Here is a 19,037-nt window from a genome sequence, read left to right as displayed (position 1 = left end):
CTCCTACTTTTATAACAGAATGGCTCCACAAATCAGAACAACCCTCAAAGGCAAAATGCTTTTTCTTTTCAATATCTAACAACAAACAAAAAGCCCAGTTGCTCAAACAAGGCCAAAGAACTTCCAGAGCACCCAGCAGGGAAATGGGGAAACAGCCATCCTGGCTCGCTGCGACTTTTGAGGTATCGCTGCTTCACACCATAAATTATACAGCTTAGCACATTTGTAGGTGTTACTAAAGCTGCCCTCAACCCGAATAACGTGGTTAAACTGGGAAGTCCTGGGATCCACGAGAGAGGGGATGAAACAAGAAAATCCAGGCAAGAGTGAGGAGAGAAAAAAACTGGAGCTTTTCTAAAGCACTTTCTGTTAAACTCATTACTGCAGAAAAGCAGAGCGTTAAACAGAATAAACTCAGGGTCACAAAGGCCTGCAGCTTTAGTAATCCTGGATGTGAGCCGGCACCTTTGAGAGTGCATGGCAGGATTCTGACCCAGAGCTGCCACTTCTACACGAGCAGCGCTCTGAGGAAAAGCGTTCATACTGGAAGAAACTGAATCCAAGAGGACATGCTTTTGTACGACCTTCTAGAGCACCTTCTTGGGGCTCTTACCTCCAGCGGTACACAATGCACACATTTACCCAAGGGGCCATGGCGACACCTATGCAAAGAGAAAGAGAAGTAGCATTAAATCTTATTTAATAATGGAAAAATCAGTCTGTAAAAGTCGCTCTAGACCAACAGTTTTGGTGTGGAAGATCTATACAGTCATACAGCTCCACCCACTAGGGAATATTACAGAGGGGTTGCCACAAAACAATTTCACATAAAGAGACAGCAACATCTTCAGGTTAAATCTCAGAGTCCCAGGTCAAGATCAAACCCTCCTAAACGTCTGCCTCACTGGCAAGCAGCTCTGCTCTCTGAACAGCCACGTGAACCAATGTCAGGTCACAGCTTCTCAAGTTTTACAACCATGCGTTGAGGCTGCATTTCAATTCAAAGAATTTTAAACCTACGTCACAGGGCTGGCTCGTGTGGTTTTAACAAAAAGACAACCAAAACATTCATCCTTTATCAGGCAGTAGGGGATGGTCTGAACAAACAGGGAAACATGTGTTTATCGGACAGATAAAGACCTGCTGGGTAAAGTTACAAAACAGAGGGGAAAACACCTCCTTTTGAGGCGATTGCTTTAAAAAACAGTCAAAGCAACAAAAAAATCTCCCCTCCACCACCTCTGCCCCTGCACTAGGTCAGTGGTAGCTTTCAAAGGCAGGGTTCTAGAGAGGAGTATGGGTGTTGGCTCTTGTAAAGACAATATGGATGGGATCCAGTTGCAACATTGCTTTTAACAAAGTATTGTGGCAGATAATGTATATATAGGACCACTAAAGGCTGCTAATGCACTCAGCCACACACCAGCATCCCTTCATGTTCAGATGGATATGCACTCACAAATACAGGAACAAGCCCAGACACACTCTTTTTATCATAAATATCCACCACTGTGCTTTGGCTCCCTGCTAAGAACAATACCTTCACTTATTCTTCTGAAAAATGTGGTCAAGTTAAAGACAGTGTTTTTGCCATGGAGTGGTGGGTTCTGCCATCATTGTTTCAATAATGTGATATTTCCCTCATTTATCACCAGCCTGAAAAAAGTTAGATAAGATTTTCCACGTAAAGGCTACATGTCTCCAAACCTCCTTGCTGCTGCAGCACTAAAGACAAACCATATAGAAGACAACACAATCGGGAGGGGCGAGCTATTCTGTTCTAGAAAGAATTCCTGGTTGCCTTTAAAATTTTTGCTGAAGTCCTCTCATGAGTGACTTTGCAGAGGGGTCCAGCCCTAAGCCCACAGCCAGCGCAGACATCAGGCCAGGACCCAATTGGGATGTTATTAATGATGAGCAATAAAAAACAACCATCCACACAGAGGATGTTTTAGCAGCATCAGGGTAGATTTACGACGGTATTAACTCACCATTGTATTATGACTTTTACAAAAAATACAAGCTGCTTTGTTTACCTAAGCCTCTCGCAGCTAAAAGCTTTGGCAAAGCTAAACTTCATTGCATTTCTGTGAGCAAAATGGACTCCCTGCTTTCACAGAAAGGTTAGAAAGGCACGTGATGGAAAGGAAGCCAGAAACTAAGCAGGCAGAGACCCAAGTCCCACTTCCACGTCTCTGCCATCAGATACTTCCACTCATTCCTTTCACTTCTGTTTTTCCCTTATGAGGAGTGGCTGGGTGTGAAGACACAGAATTGCTCCTGCTTGGGACATCCTAGGTGAGGCACCACATAGAATCACTTAGGTTGGAAAAGACCTCTGAGGTCATCAAGTCCAACCTTTAACCCATCCAGTGCTGAACACGGCAATGCATGGTGGTGTTGACTCTTGCCCACGCAGGGGGAGATCGCACAGCAGCCAGAAAAGGCGGTGGAGCTCAGGTCTCCCCTCTGACAGAGGAGCTGGCTGCCCATGATTTAGACCCACTGCTGGCTGAGTGATGCTGAGGCAGCAGCTCTGGCTGAAAGCACATTCTCTCGTCCATGCCTCTCCCGCAAGATGGAGACCTGGCCCTGCTGCCCTGCGCACCCGTCACCTTGGGACCTGAACGATGGGGAGCTACATATTGAGACCATATGGAACAGAAGCTACTGCAGACAGCAGGGCCCCTGCTTATTAAGCAATATACCACACACAGAGCGTAACCTAGTATTTCTACACGGCACTGGCTGCCAGGACATCCCGGGGAAGAATTCAAAGTATTCATTTTAATCTAGAGAACTCCAAACGCTTTAGGAGCACAAAATACACAACCACAAGTCCCACAGCAGGGGCCACCTTGACCAGAACAATAGATTCTCTGAATGAGTCCTTCCTGGCAAAGACCCTGGGATTTTGGTATCTGCTTCCTTCCTCGGCTCACCAGAGCTTGATTTAACCTTCCAGGACAATGGCAAGGGCTGTTTTCCCTTGTGAACATTTCAAAGGCAGTGAGGGATAGAGCAGTAGCTCAGAGGGCAGTTCCCATAGCACACTTCCTGGCTGCTGGTTTCAGACAAGATGTTACAAGCTCTGGTGAGGCACAGATGCATCGGTAGAAACAATGTCCGCCCGTACTTACAGTTGCTGGTCTCGATTTCGGTAAATTTTCCCATCCTGTTTGATCAGATACTGGTCGATCTCATCTTCCACCACCTGGGGGGCCCCCACAGGTCGCAAGCCTTGGGAGACAGAGGTGTCCATGGTCTCTGAGGAGGAGCCAGCCGGGCTTGAAGGGTAGAGAAACAGCATATCGCCATGCCTATAGGTGTGGAAAAACACCACACAGGTATCAGTAATTGCTTCTGGGTAGCAAACTTCCTGAACCACAAAGAGGCGTGTAATTTATCATGATGTATAAACAGACTAGCAAATGTGGCAGTCTAAGCCGTTCCCTTCACCACCTCTTTCTGCTGCTTTGGTCTTTTGCACAAAAAATGCAAAACAGGAGACAAGAATGAGGGGAAAAGATGAAGAAAAAAGGCAAAAGGAGCCTATGGAGAGAAGCAGCAGCACTGGCAGGAAAAAGGACTAGCGCCAATCCTGTGCACATTGTCACAGCCTTCCCAAGGCAGCTGCCAGCGCTGACACATTGAAGTGACAAGTTGCACACAGTGGTAACAGCTCTTGTATTTTTAACTACTTTAACATTACCCTTGACATGAACAGAACGAAGACATTCCCAACCAAACACGAAGCGATTGCACCATTTGGCACCTCTGGTCTCCCTAGGCGCCTGGCTACAGAAGGCAGGAACCCTGGCTTCTGCACAGGGGACTATCGGACTCTGGCATTGATGATGAAAAAAGGAAAAAAAGGATAGCATGAGCAAAAGCAGGGATGAGGGAGCTTGCTGCAGGCTGTAAAATACCAAGCAGGAGGCCCGTCGCTGCCTCACCACAACATGGAAACACAACACAAGTGACCCAAGAAACTGCTGCGACATCCTCGCACACAGTCAATTTGATCAGCCCCATTTCGGCACATCAATCAAGCTCGCTCCTTCAAGTGCAGTTGGTGAGGGACAGCTTAAAGCTTCGGACCGCTGTAACATGATGTTGCCTGCTGCTGCCCAGTTCAGGGGGAAGAGCTCAGGCAAGCTCGGAGAAGAGGCACCCTGTTCTACAAAGCCCCCACCTCCACCCACAGCCTGCTCTGCCAGGACTCACTTGATTTTCAGTAAGTTGAGGGATTTGTTTTGTGACGCTGTGATCTCTCCTGTCCTGTTTCTATTGGTGTAGACAGAAAACCCATTATTCCTGAAACCAAATTCTTTTGCAACCTGAAAGAGAGAGAAGAACGATAAGGTTTAAGATACCTCATACCCCTGGTCAGATGCTGAAAAGCTGCTCAGGGCAAGCACTAAGTCCATGGAACTTCTACTGCAAAACTTTAGCTGAATTCATCCGCATTCATTTCTGAAAAGTGCAGGATAACTAAGAAAAACAGAAACGCTTAGTAACACAAGCAACCTATTAAAAGCAGCAACTTAAGCAGAACGTCCCTCTCACTCACACAACACAAATGCAGTATTTTAGCTAAGTCCAGGCAAGCACTGCTGTCAGAGGGGGGAAACTATCTTCCCCATTATCCCACTTCTCCTGCTCCAGCCTCACCAGCACACACCAGCCAAATCATTCCCATCATCCTAGGACCAGAGTTCCTCGGTCCAGATCTTCACATCTGAGGATCTTTTGCACTCAGCTCTGCTCTCACCTACCAGTTGCTACATGAATTTCACTCAAGCCCTTCCCGTTCCTTTTCTGTTTTTCTCCACTTGCCTCTTTTCTCCTGATGGAATTTACCCTCACGATAACCACCTCTCAGTCCCCAGGCGGGTGTTTTTCCCTGCTTATCCTCTCAGCAGTTCATTTAAAGTTGCTTTACTCAATCAGCCAAATGCCTCTTCACAGCAATAGCAGTTTTCACATTTGGCCACTTTAAAACGACCAGTTTAAAAGCGGTGTTAAAAGTTTCTCCAGATGACAGATTTCTTCCTAAATTCTTAAATTAATAGCCTGTATTTTCATTAAGTACATCTCCCTCCCTGTGGCTTTGGCAGGGCTCAGAGACAGTGACTGCACACAGGACAAATCTAACAAGCCACAAAGAGAACTGTCACATAAGCAAAGCAATGGAAAGCAGCTTCTCTGCCATCAGTTTCGCTGTGATTTGTAGCAGCAAGAGATCTGCTGTTTGAACAGAAGCACGACTGCCAAATGGTTCGCCTCCTGTGTTATGCCTGCCAGGGTTAAACCCCAGCTCACCACACCACAGACCTCACCAATTTTTTGCAGGGAGAAAAATTCCACAATACATTAACAAAAGGCTTGAGTTAGCTCCTAACTCAGTCCTAACCTGAACGCAGTTGAGAGGTTACTCTTTTGGTACTCTTGCCTAGGATGTGCTGCTACAAAAGACCAAGATTATTGAGGCCCTTATTGCTCTGAAACATGACTTCTTGCACACTTCTTTTGCGGCTCCTCTGGAGTCATCGAGGAGGAGATCTAAGTTAATTGCTAGCATAGAAGAAGCAACCTGATGCCTCTTTAATTACAGCTATCTAGTTAAATACGAAATCCACCATATGGATTAACATGTCAGTGTTAAAATGCACAGATATTAATATGCACAGATCCCGGGTGGTAAAATTTGCAACTTTTCTCTTTCAAGTAAACCCTGTATCAGGAAAGAAACCCAAACGCTTCTTGTGTTCAGCTCAGCAAGAGGATATAGCTTTCCCCAGCTCAACAGGCAATTTTAGTGAGTGCTGGTGCTTTTGTTCCGATGGTAAGTGGTTGCAAGCACAATTGTTCCACACTGCCTCGGGTAATATGAACCCTTGAAACCGAACAGCTTGCTTTGCATAGGTTCCAGAGATTTTGAAAACAACGCTTTTTTTCTTTGGGTGAAACTGTTCAGTCTGCAGCGGGTGTCTCTGACCCAGCCCTGAAATCCATCAGGATTTTTGCTTGGTCAGGTGAGGATTGCTGTCACGGTCTGGGCCCAAACTTCAAACAAAGCAAATGACTCACAAACAGCAGAAGGTTTCAGTCTGCTCCCCTTCCCCCTCGCAGGGGGAAAGGAAATCTAGCTGACTAAAAGAATGGCCCTTCAAGCACAAGAACACAAAGTACTTCTCTTATGAAGCAAAGAAATCCTAATCTGAGGGTTCCAGGTTACAGTGAAGTTCCAGGAGGGAAGGAAATGGAGACCTGCTCACTCTTAAATAGCAAACTTTAAGCACTGAGTCGTTGCGTCAAGCCAAAGATCAAGCTACAGCCAACTCCAAATCTGACAACTCCAACACTCAGCGTGCTCTCCTCATCTCAGGGTGGAAATCTTTCCCAGAGGCTCTCACATCGCCTTAAGATCTCACCTTCATTCCTTCCTTGCTCTCTCCAAAACCATATTGAAAAAAACAGCAGCACAGAAAGCACATTCAAATGACATTCAAAGCGCAAATCAAGCAGCTGAGTTTCAACTGGATCATGCCTGAAGAGGCCAGTCCCTTGCAGCAGGCTTTGACTATCAAACAGCTTTCCTGTGTCCTTGTCAGCCTCTGCTTCCCCAGCTGCCACTTCTTTGGGAGGACACTAAAAACGCATCCTCCCCCAGGAAAGCTCCCACCCCAGGGAACTCCAACTGAAAAGGTGAGTAAGTTTTCTTCTTTCATTTTGTTATTTTCCCTCTGGAATAGCAATGAGAAAACTGGTTTTGGCTACACCACCAACAACGCCGTTTTCCACAAGGCACGCTGGTCCTTGCTGCCGTCAGCACACTTGCCCAGCAAGGTTAAGCGTGTAACTCCCATGGGAGAGCTGTTGCGCAGGCTGAGCCGCAGGAGCCCTGCCTAGTCCCGCAGGCAAGCGGGGAAGGAGCAGCAGAGCCTCGGGGTACCTTCTTGAGGAACGTCGCCACCGTTTCTCGCTTTGTGGCTGTGATGCGCTTCACCCCTTCTGGCGACTGCACTCGGATTATCTGTAGGGTTAAGAGGACAGCCCGAGTTAGTGACATGGGAACAGAGCCCACCCTCTGCTCACAGCCTGCTGAAGCCACGGCTGAAGTTTCACGTGCACAGCACAGACCATCCCCACGGCTCCTCCCTCCTGCTTCAATGCTGCTCTTCAGAAGGGCGTGCAAATGTACAAGGAAGTAATTTGCTCTTGGTAAGGCAGCCCTGGCCCGATGTTTGCATGCCGCAGGATGAATTATCCTAATGCACAAGGCATGGCAAGAAGTTGGCACCAAGAAAAGTACTAACGCTGCTTTTTTTGTTAAAGCTCTGACCTCAGATGTGGAATTAAAACTTTCAGGAGGGTGAATCAGAGCTTCTATGGGGGCGATTTATTTAGTGCCGACACACAAACACCGGCCTAACTGGTGTAATGGGCACCAGGGCTGTTGTTAGGCTTCAGCCCACACTACTGATGAGCAACTTGCATCACTAATGAAAAGTTGAGAAGAGCCACGAGGCCCAGGCTACTCCTGTGAAACACTGCAACCTGAAGAGATAGGGAAAACTGGCAACAGTTTTGCTGCAGCCTGATGCAAGAGATAGGAAAAACCGGCAGCTCTCTGGGAAAAAGGCCGGGGACAATTCCTCACGTACTGGCAGGGAAGAGGCAAACAGGGCCACTGGTGTCCTGGTGCTGCCGGTGAGCAGAGCAGAGACTCGAGCTCCTCCGAGGAGCACCATGGAGCCACGCTCGGGCGACCGCGTGTGTGCTAACGGGGGGGCACGGGGGGCTGCCGGTGCCCCGGCGTTCCCTTGCAGGACGCCTTTGCGCTTCCCCGACCCTCAGCACGGGAGCAAGCCCGGCTGGCGGGGAGCGGGAGCCCCTCACGGTGCCGACGAGCCCCTCGGGCCAAGATGGGGTACCCCCCCCCGGCGCCGAGCGGGACCCCGGCTCCAAACCCACACGCTCCCGGGGAGCATCTCCCCACGGGGAACCCGTCCGCGGCGCCGCTCCGGGGGGGCGGGAGAGCTGCCCGGCTGCGTCCCCGCCAGCCCCGGCTGGGCTCGGCCCCGGGGTCCGCGCTGCCGGCGGGATGCCCCGTCCGCGGAGGCCGGCGCGGCCCCGGGGCGCCCCGGTGCGGTCCCGCCGAGCGGGCTGAGCGCGGCCCGGCCCCGCCGCCCCACCGGAATCTGCTGCCTCATCGCCCCTCCCCCCGGCCGCCGCCGCCCGGCCCCACTCACGATCGTCTCCGCCATGGTACTGCCCGCCGGGGACCGGGGCTCGCCGCGCCGCCCAGCCACCGCTCCGGCCCGCTGCGGCCCGACCCGCTCCGTTCCGCCCTGCCCGGCCCGGCCCGCTCCGGCCCGCCGCCTCCCGGGCCCGGCCCGCCGCCTGCGCCGCCGCCGCCCGGGCCCCGCGCCCCGGCACCCGCGTTCCGCCCTGCGAGGGTTCCTAGGCCGGGCGGTGCCACAGCCACAGCCGTCCCCCTGCCCTGCCCCGGTGCCACCGCCACAGCCGTCCCCCCTGCTGCCCCGGTGCCACCGCCACAGCCGTCCCCCCCCGCTGCCACAGCCTGTTCCCCTCTGTGCCGCCGCCCTTTCGTTCCTCCCCTTTGCCGCGCCCCGCTCCGCGTCCCGCAGCGGCCGTGGGGTCCCTCGGTGCCCCTTCTCCCCACGCACGGAGCCTCGGGGCGGGGGTCCCGGGGCCGGGTGGCGGGATGCGGGCTCCGCCGGGGACTGTTCCCCTGCTGGCCCGGGGGCCGGGACCGGGACCGGGACCGGGGCGGGGGCGCAGCCGCGGCACTATTTAAGCGCTGGCCGCGCGCGGCCCCTCACATGACAGCGGTGTGACCGGCCCGGCCCCGCCATGGCGTGGAGCGCGGCGTGGCTGCTCCGGCCCCGCGGCGGGGAGAGCGCCCACCTGCTGCCCCAGGTAACGGCGGGACCCCCCAGGACTCTCAGCCCGCGCCCCTGCCACGTGCACCCCGGGGCCGAGGTGCAGGGTCCCGGGGTGCTGGGTCCATGCTGCAGCACCCGCGTCTCTGGGGGTCTCCATACAGATGAATCCGGGGGTCCCCCCGTTAGGGGCAGGGTCTCCGGGGTGAATCCGGGGTCCCCCCGTTAGGGGCAGGGTCTCTGGGGGAGTACCCACCCGCTCCCTGCCTGCTCAGACCCTGGGATCTCGGTGGCAGGAGGGGTCACTGCGTGGGTGGGGGGCACCTGGCACAGGGGGCTCTTCCAAAGGGGGGACCTGGGGGCTCCAGGAGCTTGTGACAGCCTCTGGCTGTGGGATGGGGGTACATTGGTGAGGGGGCACTGGGGGGCTGCTGGGGCTGCCCTGCTGGCTGCAAGCGGCTGGTTGTCGGTGCAGGGGTCCAGGCTGGTGCGGCTGCCCTCCTCCTCCTCCGATGAGGATGACCACTCACCGGCCGGGGACACGGACCTGGCCGCAGGCGAGCAGGACCCTGCGCTGTGGTGCTCCGGCCCCCCCAAGCTGAGTCCCTTCAGCCAGTGCGTGCGGTACCTGGCCTTCCTCTGGAACCTGCTCTTCCTCCTGCTGGGCCTGCTGGCCCTGGCCGTGGGAGCGTGGGGGCTGCTGGCCAAGGGCTCGCTGGAGGGGGAGCGCCTGGCCCCCCTGGGCTCCGACCCCATGCTGCTCTTTGTGCTGGTGGGGCTGGGGGCCAGCACCGTCTCGCTGGCCGGCTGCCTGGGCGCCCTCCGCTCCAGCCCCTGCCTGCTGCGCTTCTTCGTGGGCGCCGTGCTCACCTTCGCCGCGCTGGAGGTGCTGGGGGGGCTGCTGCTGGTAGCGGCACGGCACCGGCTGCGCGACGCCATGCGGGACACCCTGCTGCTCTGCCTCCTGCGCTACCAGGAGGAGCCTGACCTGCGGTTCCTGGTGGATGAGGTGCAACGGAGCCTGCGGTGCTGCGGCCTCAGCTCCTACCGCGACTGGGAGACCAACCCGTGAGTTGGGGTATGGGGGGGGTGGGGTGTTGCTGGGGGGTACACTGGGAAGGTGCGTGGACCCAGCAGCTCTCCTTGTCCGTCCCCGCAGGTACTTCAACTGCAGTGCCCCGGGAGTGCAGGCGTGCAGCGTCCCTGCCTCCTGCTGCTTGGACCCCTGGCAGAATGGTACCCTCGCCAACACCCAGTGCGCCTTTGGGGTCCTGCGCCTGGGCGACATGGCGGCCAGCACCATCGTGCACCTGGGGGGCTGCGTGGCACAGCTCAGCGCCTGGCTTCACACCCAGGCAGGCGGCATCGTGGCTGGCGCAGCTGTGCTGGTGCTGGTCGAGGCCACTGGTGTGCTCATGGCGCTGAGGGTGCTTGGAGACATCATGCCCATTGGGGCACACGGTTGAGGTGTGTTGTGCTGGTTGCCACCCGGGGTGGGGGACACCATGGGAACGGAGACATGCAGGGGACTGACCCAGCCCAAAATAAATCTCATCGGAAAGCTGAGCCCCCCATGTCCCATCCATCCCGTGCCTCGGGGAGATGCCTTCCATCCACACCTCTGCCAGCCCCACACCACGACACCAGGCTCTTGCGCTTGTTCTGGGTTTTAATGAGCATTTCTCCAGGCTAAGCCCCACTGCGTGGATGGGGCGGCTTCTACCTACGCCATGATGCGGGGTGGGCGGGTGGCGGTGGCCACGGCCTACCTAGATGATGCCATACTGAGCCAGCTCGTGCAGCTCCAGGTGGCTGAAGGCTTCCCAGGGACAGATGACGGTGATGTCTGGGGAGAGGAGAGAAGCTGTGTCAGCAGGACTCCCCAGCCTGGCCGCAGGCGGCTGTGCCTGCAGCAAGCCCCACTCCCCCCTGCTGCAAAGGGGGGACAGGACCACCATACCTGTTCCCAGCCCCTCCATGCCCGGGATGTCATCACCAAACCTGCAAGGAGAGAGTGAGCCTTAGCCCCCTGACCAGCCCCTACCCACCCCAGGCTGACACATACAGCTGTATCCCCACCACCGCAGGTCCCAGGGCTTAGCCCCACTCACCCCTGCACCCCCTTTTTGGGGGGCTTGCTTTTGAACTGCCTTGTCTGCCTCTGCTTGAATTTGGTCGGTCCCTTCCGGGGGGTGGCGGGTCCACCGGTCACTCTGGTGGCTGATTTAACCTCTGGCTTGGAGACCTCCAGGCTCATGGCTGTGCCGGGGCTGGCCGCCTGCCCCGCGGCGGGGGTGTCCCAGCAGGTCTGGTGCTGGCGCAGGACGGCTTCTCACACCTGATGGAGGGCAGATGTGGGGGACCCTCTTCTCCTACCACCTCCAGGCACCCTGTGCCCCCATTCCCACCCTGTCCTGCCCTTGGCTGATCAGCTTTCCAGGCTGCCCTGGAGGAGAGACCCCTCCCTGCAACCTTGACTTAGCCCAGCTCAGAGCCCGCTAATCCCCTTACCCCAAAAGCAGGGAAGTGCATCCCTGGGGTCAGCAGAGCTGCTGCCTCCCCTTGTGGCAGTTCCTCCAGCCCTTGCCCCCTGCCCCAGCCTGGATATGACACCCGGGGGGCCTGCTGCCGGGAGCCCCCACCACCGCTCACCCCAGGCTCTGTGCTGAGCTGCGTGCCATGGTGGGTTGCTATCAGTGCAGGCATGGGAGCACGGCGTCCCCTGGGGCTTGTTTGCAGCGGGATGGGTTTTGGGGATGCTGGGCTGCAGATCCCTTGGGACCCATGCTAGGATGCAGGTGGCTGTGGCAGCAGGGGGAGCGCAGGGTGACAGCCAAGGTGGACATCACACGGGATCCATCCTGCTGTGGTTGTGCCGCCTCTGAGCACACAGCCATGCCATGGGCCAGGTGCGGGAGTTTTGCAGCACAGGATGCGACTCCAGCATCGGTGCAAGGGTGCTCAGCCCCACTGCGGAGCCCAGCAGCTCAGCCCGACCCCAGGGGAGAAGGGATCCAGCCCAGGGAGATGCCAGAGGTGCTGCTCCCGGCTGCAGGAGTAGGAAGCAACAGCAGGCTCCTGCCTGGAGCAAAGCAGTGCCCTGCCCGGTGACACTGGCACCGGGTCCGGTTCTGTGCACGGAGCAGAGCCCCCAACTTACGCAACCGCCGCAGTCCCTGAGGCCAGCGCTGCTCCGCAGGAGATCTTCCGTCTGGCTCCTGCCAGCGCACGTCCTATAGGTGCTCTGGGTGGCTTTTAGGGGAGGGCAGATTTATCCTGCTTTGGGGTAATAGGATTATTTATGTCCCTTCTTTTCAAAGGGGTAATCCGGTGTCCTCGCCCTCCTACTCTGCCCTGGTGGGGAGGGGGTGTCTGGATTAGTGACGCTGGGACTGATGGTGGCAGGATGGGCAGCAAATCACCTGTGGGGAGACCCTGCCTCCCCAAATCACCAAGGTGTCTCTCCTAGGGGGGACCTCCTGCTCCCTGAGAGATCACCCCAGTGCCCCTTGATCCCAGGGGCAGGGATGGGACCCCCAGCCTCCCCAGGACCAGCTTGCTGTGAGGATGCATGAACAGGAACCAAACACCCTTCATGGGTTGACCCCAACAGGGCAAGGCAGCACTGTGGGCAGGCTGTGCTTGGAAATAATGGGAAAACACCAGGACACACTGGACTTCCAGCCTGTGCTTGGTGCTGAGCACCGTCCAGCCCCGACAGCTGCTGGGTACTGCTGCCAGGGGTCACCTGAGCATGGGGGGCTGCCCTGGGCTGGCCCCCTGAACATCGTCCCTGCTGGTGCCACCATGGGGAGAAGCCTGAGCCAAAACCTGGCAGAATTGGGGCTGAGCAGCCCAGCAGCCCTACTCTCCGTGGGATGATATCACACCAAAGCTTCCCTTAATCCCAGCACTAAAGCAATTACAAAAAGGAATAATCTCAGTACGCTTTAATTGAACTTCAGCCCCTGCCACTAATTGCAATTAGTTGGATGCCAACAAGTAGGATTAGAGGGATGAGGGAGCGTTTTCTACGAAGCTGGCAGAACCAGCTACTTCTCCAGCAAAACGCAGGGCCCTTGTCTTAATTGCCGCTTCCAGTTTGGGCTTCGTTAGCGAGTGTTGCTGGACGGTTTGTGGCTCCCTGGGGAGCCCGTGCCAGGAGGGTATGGGGGGGTCCCCATGGCCGGGAGCCCGTGAGTTCCCCAGCACAGCCGAGCAGGATGGAGGCAAAGGCAATGGAGGAAGAAACGCCACCGTGAAGAACAGCTTGGTGGGTTGTGACCTTGGTGCCGGAGCTGGGGATGGTGCCACTGCCAGGCCCCACGTGCTCTCAGCTGCACGCTACCTGCACCTCCTGCCCGGGGCAGGGGCCAGCAGCCCCGGTGCCCACCCTGCAAGCCCTTCACGCAGAGAAGCCCCTAAGAGGCTTAAGGTGCCGGTAGGAGGGTGTCCGGTGTGGCACCCAGCCCTCCTCAATCACCAGGTCATGGCCAAGCTTCAGAAGGTGCTTAAAATCCAAGCTGGGGAGGGCAAGGACAATGCAAGAGCAGCGGCACGGGGAGGGCTGGGTGTGGGGGGGATGTGCCAGCCTGCCCTTGGCAGGGATTTTCCATTCTGGGGGAGCACAGCACATGCTGGGAAATCTGGGGCTCAAGAGAGACGCGAACTGCTGCCTGTCCCCGGGGCAGGTTCCCTGTAGATGTGGCGAGATGTGACCTCAGCACCACCTGTACCGAAGCACATCTGGGACCCCCTGCTCGATGCTGGACAGGCCCCCGGGAGGGCTCAGAGCAGCACCAGCCCATCACCCCCAGAGCTCAATACACACAAATTAAATACTTTAAATAATCTGAGTCCGGATCCCACCACCCAGCTTGGAGCAGAGGCTCCTGTGGGGTGTCACCTGCTGGTTTTTGGGGACCAGGGGAGGATCAGTCCTTCATGCGCAGCTTGATCTCCATCTTGAGGATCATTTTAATGTTCTCATCCTCCACGTGCTCCTCCACGGCTGCCAAAGCCTGTGCCCCGCCGTCCTGGTACCGCTCCAGCAGCTCCTCCACGTACCCAACCCAGACGCAGTTGGGGCAGCCGGTGCCACAGCAGTGTGTGGGTGGTGGTGGGATTGGGGGGGCAGCAGGAGGGACCGTCCCCTCGCTCTGGGGGGTACCCGTCTCACCGTCGCTCCCCAGGGTATCTGAGGTGCCGTTGGTCTCTTCTGGGGTGTCCGAAAGTTTCCGAAGGCTGGAGATGGTGGTGGGGTCGGGGTGCGGGGTCCCTTCCCTGAGCAGCCCCCTGGGGTTGCCGGCACCATCCAGGGGCTCCTGAGAACCCCAACCCCGCGCTGATGTCAGCCTGGCAGAAACGCAGGGGGCTGTACCCCCCCTCAGCCTGGCCAAAGGACCCCCACCCACCCCACAGCACCCTGCTCCCAGTGCGCCCCCTCATCCCACCACCATCACCCCCCCAGCAGCTCACACAGCCCCAGCAGCACCCCCTGGCCCCCCATCCCAGCATCCCCATCCTCCCCCAGCTCCTCCCCATCCCAGCACTCCCCTTCTCCCCCTCTCAGCCCCTCACCCACAGCACCCCCTTGTCCCCCCCGGGCTCTCCCCCATCCCCAGCACTTCCTTTTCCCCCACTCAGCCCTCCATCCCCAGCACCCCCTTGTGTCCCCCACCCTCAGCACCCCTTCATCTCAACCCCAGCACCCCTCACCCCCCTACTCACTCCCCCCCCTCCCCAGCACCCCCTTGTCCCCCTCGTTCAGCCCCTCATCCCTAGCACCCCTCTACTCCCCCATTCCAGCACCCCCTTACCCCCGCCTCAGCCCCCCATCCCCACCACTCCTTTACCGCCCCCATCACCAGCACCCCCTTCAGCCCCCCCAGCACCCCGTACGCCCCCCCGTTACCGCCCGGCGCGCTCCCGCCAGGCCGCGGGCCCCCCGCAGCAACATCCGGCCGCCCCGCCCTGGTCCCGCCCCGGCCCCGCCCGAGCGGCAGCTCTCCCGGCCAATGGCAGCCCGGCGTGGCCGGCCGGCGAGGGCTCGGCCGCTGGGGAGCCAATAATGAGCAGGGGGCGGGGCCGGGGCGACGCCAGTCGGAGGGAAGCCGGAAGTGGCGGCGGGGCAGCCGCGTGGGGACCGGCGGAGCCATGGGCCGGGGGCCGGGGCCGCGGCGGGGACCGGGACCGGGACGACGGGGACCGGGACTTGGATCGGGATCAGGACCGGGACCGAGGCAGAGACAGAGGCAGGGATCGAGATCGGATCAGGGACCGGCAGCGGGGCCGAGCGCCCCGCAACGCGGTAGGTCAGTGTCCGGGGGATCCGGTCGGGTCGGGCCTGACTGGCTCCCGGTTCGGGGCCTGGACCCACGCGGGGTCTCGGTGCCCGGCTGGGCTCTGGCGTGGGCCTGGCTTCCAGGGGCTGGGTCCCGATGGCCCCCTGTGCGCAGGTCCCGATGGCCCGCCGGGTCTGCTGGTGCCTCGCCAGGTCCAGCTGCCCCGGTACCCTGCCGTGCCTGTGTCCCCGTGGCCCTTCGTGCCCCGGTCTTGGTGGTTCAGGGCAGGCCGCACACCGTGCTCCTTCTCTCCCAGGAAGGAGAGGAAGATGGACAACTTGAAGCCCAAGCACCCCGACGAGCAGGAGATCCCCTTCCGCCTGCGGGAGCTCATCAGGAGCCGTGAGGCCATGAAGCATCCCAGCCGTGAGAAGAGGCCAGCGGCAGGTGGGATGAAGAGCTGGCCCCAGCGGGGGTGCCCAGGGCCTGCCCGAGGAGCCCGTGGCACTGCAGTGCAGCTGGAGGCAGCCGGATCCTGCAGTGGGGCATCCTCTTCTCCCCGGTGATGTCCCGTTCCTGCCCTGCCAGGGGGAGGGAACCCCCGGATGGTCACTGCTGCAGCAATGTCACCTGTCTTTCCTAGAGAAGAAGAAGCAGCCCAAGTCAGAGGGCCCCAAGGCCCCGGGAGACATCCCCGTACCCAAGTTCAGGAGAGGAAAGGGGGAGTCAGAGCACTCCTATATCTGCCGCATGGAGCAGGAGGTGCAGCGTGTCCTCTTCCTCACCAAGAACCAGCTGCAGCGGGAGCCTGAGAAGGAGGGAATGGCACCGCAGAAGTCCAAGAGAAAGAAAGAGTGAGAGCAAGGCCATCGCAGCTGCTGGGGCTGGACTGGGTCAGCCCAGGCCTGTGGCCCGGCCTGATTCTGGGTGCGGGGTGGGTGCTTTGCTGGTGTTGCAGTGCAGGTCCAGCATCCAGCAGCGACTAGGGCTGTGGGGCTACCCTCCAGGGGGCTGAGTCACTGGTACCAGAGCCACAGGCCTGCTTCACCCTCCTGCTGGGCTGGAGCTGATGGGAGAGATGTGGGACCCCAGGTTTTGGGGGGATACCATGGGGCAGGAACTCGCTTACTTGCTCTCTGTCCAGTCATGAGTGCTGGCCATAATGCAGCTCTTCAGATTTCAGAATAAGAAGCTGGAAAAAGCTCGGAAGAAGAAGGAGGAGAAGAAAGAGGCCATGCTGGAGAAGAGACTGTTCCAAGGTGGGTCTTGCACAGCGGGGTGGCTAGGGTGACCCCCTGCCCCAGCAGCATGTGGAGAGCTGGGGGGTGAGCTGGAGTGGCGTGTCCCAATGAGCTCCTGCTGATGCCTGCGCCTGTTTCTCAGACAAGGTGGCATTTGGTGAAGTGGTTACGCAGCCGCCCACGATCACCTCACGGCCCAGGGGCCGGGGCCCCACAGAGAAGGTGAGCTGTGGTGGGTGATGCCTCCTGCCCCTCGGCAACACCCTCGGGTACCTAGAGGTCTGGGCTGGACCTGGGTCACCTCACCTCCCTTGGGCTGGAAATCAGGCCTGGAAGCGCAGTGGTGGCCTCGGCCTCCTGGTGACAGTTCCTTGGAGCCTGATCCTGGCTTTTTCACTCTTCATGCTCCCTGGCATGTCCCGTCTCTGCCCACAGGCTGGACAGAAGCAGCTCCTCCTGACGTCTCGCCTGGGCCAGAGCCAGGCGTCCCCAGTGTCACCAGCAGTGCCAATGTCAATGGCTCGCCGTCGCATCGTGGAGGAGGAGAGAGCACGTGTCATCCAGGCCTACAGGGACATCCAGAGGCGCAAACAGAAGCAGCGGGAAGCGGCGCAGGGCAGCGCCTGGGCCAAATGCAGAGTCCCCAGCTGAGTCCAGCCTGGAGGAGCTGGGTTTCTGGTCCCAACAAGGGCGTACAGGCAGCACGGGACCCCAGGACTTGAGCGGGACAGTTGTCCTGATGCTGCTCTTCTGTTGCTGAGCCCTGGGGCTCCCCACGGCCCCGCACCTCGGCTCGGGGCACCCCCAGGGCTCAGCTCTGGAGCTGGGACCGCTGTGGTGCCATGGAACTATTTGTAGTAAAAGTGCCGCTGAGCGTTGGTGTGAGCGCGTCTGTGCCTCCCCAGCCTGCCTGGCTTCCTTCCCGCGGAAGGGACACCGGCTGTGCCGGCGTGTGCCGGGTGGTGTGCCGGCAGATGGCAGTCCTGGCCCGCAGCGGGCATGTCACCATCACTCGCTGTGGGGGCCCTGGCAGGGCTTTGGTTAGGGGCAGGACCCTTATTGCTCAGCCTTGAGGAAGACCCCAGTGCCTGACCGTGAACCCCCTGGCTCCCACCTTGACTCCCGGTTGGAGGAGAGTGAGGCAAGCCCCGGGGACATGGAGTGTCCCCCAGGACTCACTTGCACGGTGTCACTTTCCTCCATTGTCACCACTTGGGACACTGTGTGAGACCTTGGTCTGCAGCCACACTCGTCCCTGCCCTCAGCATTACCACCCATCCTGGCACTGCCCAAGTCCCTGCCTGTCCCTGGCAGACTCTCTGGGTCACTGTGACCGCAGTGTCCTCCCTGCTGCCAGGGATGCTGCCATGGCCCCACCGCTGCACCGCACCAGCTCTGTGCCATACGGCACACTGCGAGGCCCCATGCCATCCAGACATACCCCACCAAGGCTTACAGCCCCCCAGCTCCCGGCCCTCGGGGACAGGTCTGGGGGGCTGCTGCCAGCACAGCCCATGTCTGCCCACAGGGCTGGCGTGGCAGCTTCACCTGGATGGGACAAAGGCAGCGCTGTTCTCGCCCCGTGCCTGAGCGCCTGCACAAAGCGTTGCCTGTTGGAGTGGGGCCGGCCCTGGCTCTGTGGCCAGTGCTGACGGCAGCCGGTGGGATCCCAGCCTTCCGGAGGGGCTGGGCACGGGGAGCAGAGCCACCGGCACCCTCTGGTGTCCCCTGCCAGAGCCAAATGGGGACAAGGGCTTTGTACCTTGTTTTTCAGGTGACTCTGATGTCCCCAGGGCTGTCACCTCCTTCCTTGCACGCTGGGAAGGCAGGGCTCTGCCACACCGTGCCTGGGGATGCTGTGCACCCCAGCTCAGCCAGGCTGGCAGGTGGATGTACCTTGGCGGGGGGGGGGGGGGGGGGGGCGGGGCACACACTTGGGCCCCACCATACCGTGTGGTGCCAGTGCCCAGGAGGAGGGCACACTGTGGTGGCAGCAGCCCTGGGGATCTTTGAGTGGTGCTGCTTGGAGACGTCCCCACTGGCGGCTGGTGCCAGGTAAACACGGGTGACACAGCACAGCCCCAGGGGGCACGGCCAGCTCCTGCTGCCAACGGCCAGCTCCTGCGGCCCTCCCCAGCCTTTGCGGCTGCTGTGTCCCCACAGCCTGGAGCACTGGCACGTGCCAGCCAGCAAGGGCATGGCTGGGACATGGTGTGTGCCAGGCTCTGGCTGGTGCATCCCTTGTGTGGGCACCGTGGCAGTGCGAGGCGCTCGTGCCTGCAGCCATGGGCAGCCCCGCTGCCGCCAGCCCGGCTCCAGCTCAAGGAGACCGGGTCACCCATCTGCCCCACGAAGCCATTTCAGTCCCTGAATAATTCATGGTACTGCTGGCCACAGCCGCAGGCTTCCTGCCTGGCAGGAGAAATCGCTATGGAGGGGAAAGGCAATCTGAGCAGGAGAAACCGCCCCCGACCTTGGCATGTCCTCCGGGCCGTGCCATTCCCCGCCAGGCAGCCCATCTGCCTGCCCTGCCGAGCCCGCCAGCTCCCGGCCCAGCCGCCCCATCTGCCTACCTGGCCCCAGCACATGGTGCCGCAGGG

At 59.0% G+C, this 19,037-nt stretch overlaps 5 protein-coding genes across 7 annotated transcripts in view; 2 read left to right on the top strand and 3 right to left on the bottom strand.

Annotated features, from left to right (window-relative positions):
- NPLOC4 (NPL4 homolog, ubiquitin recognition factor) overlaps window positions 1-8,442 on the bottom strand; it is a 29,287-nt gene extending 20,845 nt beyond the window's left edge. Inside the window, exons 1-5 of one of the 2 annotated variants that reach the window (XM_055795057.1) lie at window positions 8,259-8,442; window positions 6,959-7,039; window positions 4,228-4,340; window positions 3,141-3,320; window positions 614-662 (exon numbers count right to left, since the gene is read on the bottom strand). In XM_055795057.1, the coding sequence (XP_055651032.1) occupies window positions 614-662; window positions 3,141-3,320; window positions 4,228-4,340; window positions 6,959-7,039; window positions 8,259-8,273 (438 nt within the window). In that variant the 5' untranslated portion in view covers window positions 8,274-8,442. The remainder of the gene's footprint in view (window positions 1-613; window positions 663-3,140; window positions 3,321-4,227; window positions 4,341-6,958; window positions 7,040-8,258) is intronic. The other variant, XM_055795056.1, reaches the window with a different exon arrangement.
- A 175-nt stretch (window positions 8,443-8,617) lies between these two features.
- Window positions 8,618-10,478, top strand: TSPAN10 (tetraspanin 10). The gene is made up of 3 exons (XM_055797404.1): window positions 8,618-8,949; window positions 9,388-9,980; window positions 10,072-10,478. The coding sequence occupies exons 1-3, from the start codon at window positions 8,884-8,886 to the stop codon at window positions 10,376-10,378; spliced, it is 966 nt and encodes a 321-aa protein (XP_055653379.1). The 5' UTR covers window positions 8,618-8,883; the 3' UTR covers window positions 10,379-10,478.
- An 83-nt stretch (window positions 10,479-10,561) lies between these two features.
- Window positions 10,562-12,191, bottom strand: PDE6G (phosphodiesterase 6G). Its single transcript, XM_005237503.4, has 4 exons — window positions 12,073-12,191; window positions 11,024-11,250; window positions 10,873-10,913; window positions 10,562-10,758 (listed from the first exon to the last, which is right to left on the bottom strand). The coding sequence occupies exons 2-4, from the start codon at window positions 11,167-11,169 to the stop codon at window positions 10,682-10,684; spliced, it is 264 nt and encodes an 87-aa protein (XP_005237560.1). The 5' UTR covers window positions 11,170-11,250; window positions 12,073-12,191; the 3' UTR covers window positions 10,562-10,681.
- Window positions 12,192-12,248: 57 nt separating this feature from the next.
- Window positions 12,249-14,895, bottom strand: OXLD1 (oxidoreductase like domain containing 1). Of its 2 annotated transcripts, XM_055797406.1 has the most exons (3): window positions 14,827-14,895; window positions 13,819-14,236; window positions 12,249-12,266 (listed from the first exon to the last, which is right to left on the bottom strand). In XM_055797406.1, the coding sequence occupies exons 1-2, from the start codon at window positions 14,869-14,871 to the stop codon at window positions 13,847-13,849; spliced, it is 435 nt and encodes a 144-aa protein (XP_055653381.1). In that variant the 5' UTR covers window positions 14,872-14,895; the 3' UTR covers window positions 12,249-12,266; window positions 13,819-13,846. The 2 variants fall into 2 exon arrangements, with proteins under 2 accessions (XP_055653381.1, XP_055653380.1); XM_055797405.1 differs by lacking the exon at window positions 12,249-12,266 and having other exon boundaries at window positions 12,848-14,236.
- A 109-nt stretch (window positions 14,896-15,004) lies between these two features.
- Window positions 15,005-17,311, top strand: CCDC137 (coiled-coil domain containing 137). The gene is made up of 6 exons (XM_055797835.1): window positions 15,005-15,226; window positions 15,513-15,643; window positions 15,840-16,050; window positions 16,373-16,455; window positions 16,580-16,659; window positions 16,873-17,311. Exons 1-6 carry the CDS (start codon window positions 15,069-15,071, stop codon window positions 17,086-17,088), a joined length of 879 nt encoding a protein of 292 aa, XP_055653810.1. The 5' UTR covers window positions 15,005-15,068; the 3' UTR covers window positions 17,089-17,311.
- Window positions 17,312-19,037: the final 1,726 nt, after the last annotated feature.

The sequence above is a fragment of the Falco peregrinus genome, chromosome 2 (assembly GCF_023634155.1).
Source record: "Falco peregrinus isolate bFalPer1 chromosome 2, bFalPer1.pri, whole genome shotgun sequence".
Lineage (NCBI taxonomy): Eukaryota > Metazoa > Chordata > Aves > Falconiformes > Falconidae > Falco > Falco peregrinus.
Note: the sequence above shows the minus strand (reverse complement) of the source record. Positions and strands in the feature narration are given on the sequence as shown.

What these genes read in the sequence shown, in the direction of transcription:
- TSPAN10 (XM_055797404.1), top strand. Translation starts at nt 8,884, where the DNA reads ATGGCGTGGAGCGCGGCGTGGCTGCTCCGGCCCCGCGGCGGGGAGAGC. An exon ending in GCGCCCACCTGCTGCCCCAG is followed by an intron (nt 8,950 to 9,387) that starts GTAACGGCGGGA and finishes TTGTCGGTGCAG; the next exon opens with GGGTCCAGGCTGGTGCGGCT. An exon ending in CGCGACTGGGAGACCAACCC is followed by an intron (nt 9,981 to 10,071) that starts GTGAGTTGGGGT and finishes CCGTCCCCGCAG; the next exon opens with GTACTTCAACTGCAGTGCCC.
- PDE6G (XM_005237503.4), bottom strand. Translation starts at nt 11,169, where the DNA reads ATGAGCCTGGAGGTCTCCAAGCCAGAGGTTAAATCAGCCACCAGAGTG. An exon ending in CCCAAAAAGGGGGTGCAGGG is followed by an intron (nt 10,914 to 11,023) that starts GTGAGTGGGGCT and finishes CTCTCCTTGCAG; the next exon opens with GTTTGGTGATGACATCCCGG. An exon ending in CATGGAGGGGCTGGGAACAG is followed by an intron (nt 10,759 to 10,872) that starts GTATGGTGGTCC and finishes TCCTCTCCCCAG; the next exon opens with ACATCACCGTCATCTGTCCC.
- OXLD1 (XM_055797406.1), bottom strand. Translation starts at nt 14,871, where the DNA reads ATGTTGCTGCGGGGGGCCCGCGGCCTGGCGGGAGCGCGCCGGGCG. An exon ending in TGGCGGGAGCGCGCCGGGCG is followed by an intron (nt 14,237 to 14,826) that starts GTAACGGGGGGG and finishes TGGGGTTCTCAG; the next exon opens with GAGCCCCTGGATGGTGCCGG.
- CCDC137 (XM_055797835.1), top strand. Translation starts at nt 15,069, where the DNA reads ATGGGCCGGGGGCCGGGGCCGCGGCGGGGACCGGGACCGGGACGACGG. An exon ending in AGCGCCCCGCAACGCGGTAG is followed by an intron (nt 15,227 to 15,512) that starts GTCAGTGTCCGG and finishes CTTCTCTCCCAG; the next exon opens with GAAGGAGAGGAAGATGGACA. An exon ending in TGAGAAGAGGCCAGCGGCAG is followed by an intron (nt 15,644 to 15,839) that starts GTGGGATGAAGA and finishes TGTCTTTCCTAG; the next exon opens with AGAAGAAGAAGCAGCCCAAG.